Source organism: Sceloporus undulatus, unplaced genomic scaffold, assembly GCF_019175285.1.
Source record: "Sceloporus undulatus isolate JIND9_A2432 ecotype Alabama unplaced genomic scaffold, SceUnd_v1.1 scaffold_336, whole genome shotgun sequence".
NCBI lineage: Eukaryota > Metazoa > Chordata > Lepidosauria > Squamata > Phrynosomatidae > Sceloporus > Sceloporus undulatus.
Window position 1 is genome coordinate 1 of NW_024803256.1, and position 9,628 is coordinate 9,628.

Consider the following 9,628-nt stretch of genomic DNA (forward strand, 5'->3'; position numbering starts at 1 on the left):
GGTTTATTTAAGATGTGGTGCTTCAGAGAACAAATGTTGCAATCGCAGATACTTGGTAGATATGTTAACTCAGTACTGTGTTTTCATTGCCCTCCCCCATATCGTATCATATATCATGGCTATGTTACTTCTTTGAAATATGGCTGGTAAAATGTTTCAAAATTCTGGTCTGTTTGCTCAAGACATCCTCTTTCTATGATGTGTGCACTAGGTCTGCAGACGACTGAAAATCTGAAGTTTTATGCCATCTCGTCCCGATTTAAACCATTCAGCAACAAAGGGCGGCCTTTGGTGATTCAGTACACAGTCAAGCATGAACAAAAGATGGACTGTGGGGGTGGATATGTCAAGATCTTCCCCTCAAGTTTGGACCAGAAGAATATGAGTGGAGAGTCCTTCTACTACGTCATGTTTGGTGAGCTGACAGGGCTAGAAGTGGCTCAAAACATGTCTCATATCCCCCACACATGGACTCAGTCACACACAATTTTGATACCCAAAGAGGAAAAAGATTTGACCAACCCAAAAAATTATAGACCAATATCGCTGCTTAATTCAGACTACAAATTATTTGTAAATATATTGGCAAATAGACTAAAAAAAGTACTGAGCAATTGGATCCACCCAGACCAAAGAGGCTTTCTCCCTAATCAAATGATAAAAGACAACATAAGAAATTTAATAAATTTGATTAAAATTCATCAGAAAAAAATAGAAAATTGGTGATGTTCTTTATAGATGCAGAGAAAGCCTTTGATGGTATCATTTGGGAGTTCATGTTTGGGGTGTTAAATAGAATTGAGGTGGGTACAAATTTTAAAAAATAGATTGAAATGATTTATGAGAGACAAGAAACGCATATCATGGTGAATGGTAAAAAAACTATGGTTTGTAAGATATTCAAAGGGGTAACACAAGGTTGCTCTTTATCCCCTCTTCTATTTATAATAACGCTGGAAGTACTGCTAATTAAAATAAGAGCAAATCAACTGATTGAAGGCTATAAGCTAAAAGGAGAAGAATATAAGCTAAGAGCATATGCTGATGGCCTTTTCTTAACAATATCGAATCCAGTAGAAAGGAGTGAATATATTCTAAAAGCCTTAAAATTTTTTGGAAGAGTTGCAGGATACTGGGTTAACACTCAAAAAACAAATATCTTGACCATGAATTTTTACTAAAGAAGAAAAGGAAAAAAAACCAAGAAAATACATGTTTTAATTTTGCTAAATTGGTTAAATATTTGGGCATCACCTTAACTACAAAAAACATACTTATTCAAAAATAATTATGAAAAAACTTGGAGAGAAATTTAAAAAGAGCTGGAAAGATGGAACAACCTAAAAATTTCATGGATGGGTAGAATGGCAACAATAAAGATGGTGGTCCTACCAAAAATGACCTTTTTGTTCCAAAATCTTCCTATTATAATCAATTATTCACCCTTTATAAAATGGGGAAAGGATTTGGGGAAGTTTATTTGGAATAATAAAAAAGTGAGAATTAAAATAAAGGTTTTACAAGATTCATCTGATAAAGGAGGATTTGCCCTACCAAATTTAAAAAGGTATTACCAAGCTTGTGTATTAGATTGGAATTTTGATTTGAGGGGGGGGGGAGAACAATAAATTTAGAAAAAGTGGACTTAAAATATGGACTTCATGGCTACCTCCTATATGATAAAATTAAATTGGATGCTAATTTCAACAACCACTTAATAAGGAAATCCCTTTTAAGAATTTGAAATAAATATAAAAATACATGGTGTATGGAAATCCCCCTATGTGCTTCCACCAATGAAGCAATTTTTAGTAGAGAAGAATTGAAAAAGAATTCCTGGGTAACTTATGAAGATATAACAATGATACAAAAAGGGGAAAGAAAAATGAAAACACAGGAAGAGTTATTAAAAAATGGCCTCTCTTGTAATTGGTTTGCCTATAGGCAATTTAAGGAGAGATTTTTGATGGACAACAAAACAAAGGGCATAGGACCAACACAACCGGACTTGGAAAAAGTTATCAAAAATCCAAAACAACAAATTTCTAAATTAGACAATTTAATCCGGAAGTTTGAATTAGAGGATGAAACGGTAAAATAATTTATGATTAGATGGGTAGTAGATCTAAAGCAGGGGTTCCCAAACTGGGGTCACGACCCCTTTGGGGTCACCAGGTTGGGATTCCTCCCCCTCCTCCCTTTTCCCTGTGGGTGCCGGTGCTAGCGCTGAGAACCGCAAGGAGAAAGGGCTGGAGTCACCTCCTCCCCTCCCCTTCTCGCGGGTGCCCTCAAAGGCACCCGGGAGGAGAAGGCGAAAAGGATGGGACTGCAAGCCCCAGCGTCCTTTGTGATCGGAAGTCCCGCCCCTTCTTCCCTGGTGGCCTCCCTGATTGGCTGGGAGGCTGGGAAGGGGCAGGACATCCGGCCACTGGGCTTGTAGGTAGTTGAAAGTCCCACCCCTTCCTCACCAATCAATGAGGGAGGTCGCGGGTGGGACTTTCGCCCGGAATGGGGGTCGCAGCCCAACAAAGATTGGGAACCGCTGATCTAAAGGAACAGATTCAATTAGATTATTGGGAGAAATTATGGCAAATAAACGTTAAGTATACCCTAAGTATAGATCTAAAAGAAAATCTGTACAAATCGATTTATAGGTGGTATCTAACACCATAAAAAATATCAAAAATGTTCAAAAGTAAAAATACCTGCTGGAAATGTAAAACAGAGGTGGGAACCTATTTACATTGCTGGTGGCATTGCCAGAAAGTTAAACAATTCTGGAAGATCATACACAATGAGATGAAGAAAATTTTCAAATTCAAAGAACAACCAGACCCCAAGATGTAATTTCTAAACATAACAGACACCCTAAACATAGGAAGTGAGAAAGAAAAATTGTTTTACCTGATCATCACAGCCAGGATGGCATATGCCAAATATTGGAAGTCAGAGAAACTCCCAACAATAGAGAAGTGGAGATTAAAAGTAACGGATCTTTGTGAAATGGACAAACTGACAGTATTACTGAAAAAAGAGTCATTAGAAAACTTTTATAAGGATTGGAAACCATGGAAAGAATATTTTCAAGTCAAAAAGAATGAAAGAGTTCCTATGATATTTTAGGAGGTTTAGTTAAGACTGGAGTCATCAAAAGATAGAAGTGTATTTAAGTGAGATGGGTATAGAATATATACTGGTGAACATACAGTTCTTTTTGGATAAATATATAAGAATTTAGGTAAGAGTCGGTTAGTAAATATTGGTATTATGGAGGGAAATTTATTTAGCCTTAGGAAGTCCAATGAATGAAGATAGAAGAAGGTATAGTGAATAACAAAGCTAAAGATAACTAAGATAAATAACTCTACTTTCGTTTTGTTTGTATATGCTTTTAATGAATTAAATAAATTTTAAAAAAAACATGTCTCAAAACGGGCACTGCATCTTTTCTAGCATTAAGGGTCCAAGATGTATAATTATAAATCTAGACTGAACTAAACCTTAAGAAACCAAGAGGTAAAAACATACAGTTATCTGAGAATTTGTCGTTATATTATTATCTGCCTGTCTGCTTATACTCTGCCCTTTTTCAATCAAGGATAGAAAAAGAAAACACATATCAATAAAAAAAAATTAAAATATAATTGAAGTATAAGTCCATTTTAGAGCAATTTAAATATATATCATATAATGGGAAGAAATAAGAGCAGTACAATGCATTATTAAGAAGCCTTGCTTCTGAAAGAGTAATTTCCCAAAAGCATGTTAAAATAAAATAAAAAGACTTTCCGGCTAAGGGAAGGACTCCATGGAGGGAGGCAGCCTCGCCTCGCTGGAAATGTTGAACCATGACCAGGGTTCAAATTTATCATCATCATCATCCTCATCATACTCATACAAGAAGCAAACTGTGTCCTCTCTTTTCCAGGCCCAGATATATGCAGCTCTGATATAAGGAAAGTCCATGTCATTTTAAGCCACAAAGGCAAGCTTTACTCCAATAAGAGAGAGATTCGCTGCAAAGTAAGTCCTAGATGCCTTCAAAGTCTTTCTGCTGGTTGTTCTTGGCCAACAGCCCATCGAAAGCTGCAATCTACGATTCACTTGTTTCAGAAACAGGAGGAGACACAGAGGTCAGAAGCAGTTTGCAGCCATGTCACCTGGTCATGATAGCCTGAGGAAGAACATTTTTGGTTTTGAAGAGGAGCACTTGCTCCTTCCTGGATAACTGGTTTCCCTTTGGCAAGAAAGGGCAGACCTGCAACAGCTCTTCAGGCCTCTGGCTCTGTCTGCGTGTGGCAGTGACCCTGCCGTAAGAGCTCCAGGAGCACAGGGGCCTCATGGATTCCAACAAGGAGGATGTGCTCAAATGCCGCCGTTGTGGCTGAAGCCAAGGCTTTCCTGAGATGGACTTTACTTACCCTTCTCAAAGTGGCCACAAGGCCATGGAACCTTCTCCTTCCCTGAGCATAAGCCCCCCTCTGCTCCCCAGCTCAGGATGGCCTGTTGGAAAAAGCGTAGATCAGCCAAACTTGGCAGATCGTTTTCCATGTAGGTCTGGGAGCTGCAGTTCCCCAGAAGTAGCATTCCCAAGTGTTGCCCCTGAATTGATGCATGTGGTTGGGTTGGTCTGTAGTGGTTCTGGGCACTTTGTGGTGTGCCCCTCCCTCACAATGCTCCTCTCTTCATTCACGATGCGGTTTAGGTGGATGGGTTCACACACTTGTACACACTGATTCTGAGACCAAACCATACGTACGAAGTGAAGATCGATAATGAAATGGTTGCCTCGGGCATCTTGGAAGAGGACTGGGATTTTTTGCCACCCAGGACAATAAATGACCCTAGGATGAAAAAACCAGAGAACTGGGACGATGAAGCTGAGATGGACGATCCAGAAGACACAAAGCCTGAGGTGATTCCCTTGTTCTGCTGAAGAGGACATGTTCGTAGACCTGGAGGGGGCCTCTGTGGGCAGAGCAGGGGGATCCCTGAATGGCCAGTAAGGATAATTTGCCCCCAACATAGTGCCCTGGAGAAAAGAGGGACAGAGAGACCAGTGTTCTTTCCATGAGAGAGCAGAGGAGTTTCTTGCTCCCCGTAGTCTTCAGGAGGCTCGCTCATCTTGGCAATGAGAAATGTCTCTTTCCTGGTCCCCATATTTGGTCTGGGCAGGAAGCACATGTAGTGGGCTGAAAGTGTGTGCACATGTCCAGCAATGCCACATGGGAGACCTGGCCCCATGTGGCAGAGAAGTGGGGAGCTGTCAAATGCAGCTTCCTCCTCTTCTCTGATCAGAATCCTGCTGGCAGCCTCTGTGGTGCCAGTGGTCCTCCAAATTTGGGAGACCCTGAGGCCTGCTTCACACCTTCCTTCCTTTCCCTCTCCCCCCCAAAAGGACTGGGACATTTCTGAATTCCTGGTGGACACAAGTGCCGAGAGGCCCCCCGACTGGAACGAGGAGAGTCAAGGCGCCTGGCAGCCCCCGCTGCTCCGGAACCCCCTCTACCGAGTACGCCCCCCTTTTCCTGCCAGGAGGGGGGCTCTTTTGGGGGCAAAGGCAGAGGGTATGTACAGACACACAACAAAGGCTGTGCTTTGTTTCAGGGGGAGTGGCAGCCCCGGAGGATCCCCAACCCCAACTACCGAGGCGTCTGGCCCCATCCTCAGATTATGAACCCAGAATACGTGCCGGATGCAAGCATTTCTGTCTACAAGGACATCGGGGTGATCGGCCTGGACCTTTGGCAGGTCAGCTCTAACCCCCCCCCCATGGCTATGTTGAATCCCTCTGGCCTGACCCCGTAAAAGTCAGTCACCCATATCCACACCAATCCCACCAGCCAGTCACCTGTCCTTTGCTGCAGGTGAGATCTGGGACCATTTTTGACAACTTCTTGATCACGGATGATGAGGAATATGCCGAGGAGTTTGGGGATGAGACTTGGGGGGAGACGAAGGTAAAGGCCTCCCTTCCCTGGAGTGGGACATGGGTTTGGGTGGAGGGAGGGCTGGCCTGTGTCTGAAGAGGCTTTCCTTTAACCTTTAACCTTCCTTTAAGTGGAGGCAGTGGTCTCCTGAGAGTTCCAGCCTTGGCACCAGTGGGGCCAATGGCCAAAGGCCCTCGGGGCAGTGGAGGGACCTGTCAGGAACTGAACTCAGGCGGGTCCCTTCCTGTCCCCTGGCTCCCCAACCCATCCTTCCAGGACCCCGAACAAGAGATGAATAGGCAGCAAATTGAGGAGGAGACGAAAAGAGAACGGTGGAAGGAGGCCAACAAGATGCTCAAAAAGGGGAAAAAGAAGGAGAAGAGGAAGAAGAAGAAGAAGGAAAAGGAAGAGAAAGTGGAAGTGGCCCCGGAGGCCCAGAAAGAGGAACTCTGAACTTCCCCCAGAAATGAACCAGAAAGAACTGTGTCCTTGGGGGGGCTGGGGGGGGCACCGCGGGGATTTTGTTGTCTTTTTCTAAACGGTCTAAAGGGAGCTTTGGGGGGGGGGACTCTGAGCTGTTCCTGCCAAAGGAAAGGCGGCCGAGGGTACTTCAATACATTGATTTATTTGATTTTATTCATTTGTACAATTTCTCCCAGGAGAGACCCAAAGTGGCTGTCCTCCCCAACGTCCATCCCTAGTCTAGAACCATAGAATCATAGTTGGTAGAGATGATAAGGGCCCTGATCCAGTCCAACCCCTTTATTCTGCCATGCAGGAACTCTCCGTCAAAGCATCCCCATTGAGAGATGGCCATCCAGCCTCTGTTTAAAGACCTCCAAGGAAGGAGACTCCACCACAATCTCCGAGGAAGGAGTGTGTTCCACTGTCAAATAGCCCTTAGTCTCAGGAAGATCCTTCTAATGTTGAGCCGGAATCTCTTTCCCTGGAGCTTGCATCCATTGCTCCATTGGGTCCCATTCTCTACAGCATCAGAAAACAAGCTTGCTCCCTCCTCATTATGGCATCCCTTAAAGTATTTAAACAGGGCTCTCAGATCACCCCTTAACCTTCCCTTCTCCAGGCTGAACATCCCCAGCAAGTTCCTAAGCTGTTCCTCCTGAGTTTCATGGTTTCCAGACCCTTCACCATTTGGTCACGCTCCAGATTCCCAACATCCTCTTTGAAGGGTGGTCTTGTCATGTTATACGGCGTGAGGATGCAGAATGCGAGGCTGGGGGGGTCGCCCCTCCGCTCCTGGAAGGACCCCTAGTCCTTAAGAAAGAAAGAAATCCCCGCGACGAGGAGCCAAGAGTGCTTCTGAACGTGTGCAGAGAGCCAGAAGGCCCTCACTGCTAGTCCCGGCGCAGCCGCTGGGTGGTGCCGTGGCCCCGCCCCTCCTGGAAGGGAGGCGGCGGAGGAGGAGGAGCAAGATGGCGGCGCTCGGGCCCCTCGGCGGCGGCGGGGCAGGGAAGCCTCCCGGGGGCAGCGGAGGGGGCGCCGGGCAGGTGAGGGGCTGCGGGCGCTGGTCGGCCTCCCTCCCTCCCTCCGTCCCACGCGAGGGGCTCCGGGGCGAAGCGGCGCCGGGGAGGCCTGGCTGCCTGGCGGTGGGGAGAGTGCTGTGGGGTCCAGGCCTGGCGCTGCGTCACGGGCGCCGCGGGTGGGGCCGCCGAGGGGGAGGAAGAAGGGGCGCCCCTTGTGGTCCCCAGAGGCCCCCGAGCCCCGGTGGGTCGCACTGGGGACGCGGAAAGGGAAGACTGCGTCCACACTGGAAAAATAACCCTGTTTGGCACCGCTTTAACGCTTTTTTGGCTTAGGGCTATGGAATTCTGGGAGTTGGAGTTTGTTCTGGGCCCCGCAGGATCCTCCAACTCCCAGAATTCCATAGCCTTGAGCCAGAAAAAGCCTAATTCATTGGGGGACAGCGAGGGAGGCGGCTCTAGGGGTTTCCAGCAAAGGAGGGTTCTCCAGGGGGCTCTGCGGCTGTTGGGGGCGAGGAAGGGCCTCCCTGGTTTGGGCCCCTTGGCCAGCTTCGGCCCCTCTTCCCCAGCCGTTTCTTCCTGGCAGAGGGGCCTCCCTCCTGGTGCCAGACGCCTGCTGGGGGCACCTTGGCACGGCCGGCCACGGATGGCAAGCCTCTGCCATGGGTCCCCGGGCCCTCTCTGACCTCGTTGCTTCTCTGCGCATACACGTTTCCTCCCACAGATTGCCTGGATAAGGGGGCTTTCAGTGTATCTCCCAGAAGTTGGGCAGCAATGATGGGCGAGGGCAATGGCAGCCCCTGCCTCCTCCTCCTCCTCTGGCACCTCTCACCCGCAGGTGTCCTTGCACTGGGGGTCTCTCTGCTGAGACTCAGAGAGGAGTGGCCCTCCCACACTGGCCTGGCTGGCACCTCCGTGGCTCTTCTGTCTTGGGCCAAGCCCCCTCTCCAGTTCCCAGCGCCTGCCCTTTGCCCTGCGGAATCTGGAGCCCTGGTTCCATGTAGAAGAGAGGGCTTCTAAAAAGTACTGCAAGATTAGGGCCATCTCCAGATGTGGTGGAGCACAGATCCCATCATCCCTGTCTGGCCTGGCAGCAGCTGGAAGACTTCTGGTTCTCTTCTGCCCTGGATCGTGCTGGCTGCCATCATTTTCTACCCCAGAACCTGTCCAGATGCCTCCAGAAAGAGAATGCAAGCACCCTTCCTTCTCATTTGCCCCCCCCGCCAGGCACTCGGGAGAAGGGGGGGGGGGGGAAACTGCTGGGGGGGGGGGGGGGGGTCTGGGGCTGGCGGATCATGCCCTCTCATCCCCATGTTCTTCTCTTTTGCCCCTGTGAAAGGGAGGTCTCTCCTTTAGCACATGAGCATCAGGTGGGTTCTTCCTTCTGCCTTAGTTTGAAGCCAGAGCTTGGAAAAGTTACTTTTTTGGAAGCCAACTGCTCCTTCCAGTGTGGTACCCAAAAGTAACTTTTCCAACTCATTACCCTTTCAGCAGCAGACATGCTGCGGTTTGGCTCGAAGGAACGGGTTGGACACCTCTTTCTGGGGAAACTGGAGCTCTTTTCCAGCCAAAGTGCCGGAGTGTCTCCCTCTTGCAGCCCTTGAGCTGTCCTTGGAGGAGGTTTTTCCCTTGGAGGCACCAAGTGTTGGCAGCAAAGGTTTGAAGCGGAAGCCAAAGAGGAGGCAGCGTCAGGGAGATGGAGGGGCAGCTCAGCCCTCCATCAGCAGAGGAGCTGCAGGATGGATTGATGTTGGGGGGGGGGGCAGAATGCAGTCCCTGGGCCAGTTTTTCAGGCTCAGGACTTCAGCCGACAGGCACATCAGGACAAGTATTGCTGCAACTGCCTACCCAGCTGCCTCTGGTGGTGATCTGCCTCTCAAGAAAGGTCCAGGGTCTTGCTTTTCCCAGGATCTATCATCCCTGTTGGCCTCACTCTTTTCTCATTTTTTGCCTGTGGGTGGTTCCCATTGGTGGTGTTCGGACTAGATGACCCCCCCCAGATCCTTTTCTACAATTCTATTGAGGGGATGGGTGGAAGTGGGCTGAGTTGAGTGGGAGGCTGAAGTTCACCTGGGATGTTTCTCCTTTACTTCCTCTTCAGCTTGCTGCTGGGAACCCTCTCTATGAGACATATTATAAGCAGGCAAGTGTTCCCTGTTTCCCCACCACTGTCACCCCTTGAAATCTGGCTGCTGCCCTTCCACTATCCTTTGTCTG

General features: G+C 47.9%; 1 protein-coding gene across 1 annotated transcript; it reads left to right on the plus strand.

Moving 5' to 3' along the window:
- Positions 1-215: 215 nt before the first annotated feature.
- Positions 216-6,413, plus strand: LOC121917716 (calreticulin-like). The gene is made up of 7 exons (XM_042443837.1): positions 216-415; positions 3,929-4,023; positions 4,706-4,915; positions 5,399-5,512; positions 5,608-5,751; positions 5,868-5,960; positions 6,207-6,413. Exons 1-7 carry the CDS (start codon positions 325-327, stop codon positions 6,381-6,383), a joined length of 924 nt encoding a protein of 307 aa, XP_042299771.1. The 5' UTR covers positions 216-324; the 3' UTR covers positions 6,384-6,413.
- Positions 6,414-9,628: the final 3,215 nt, after the last annotated feature.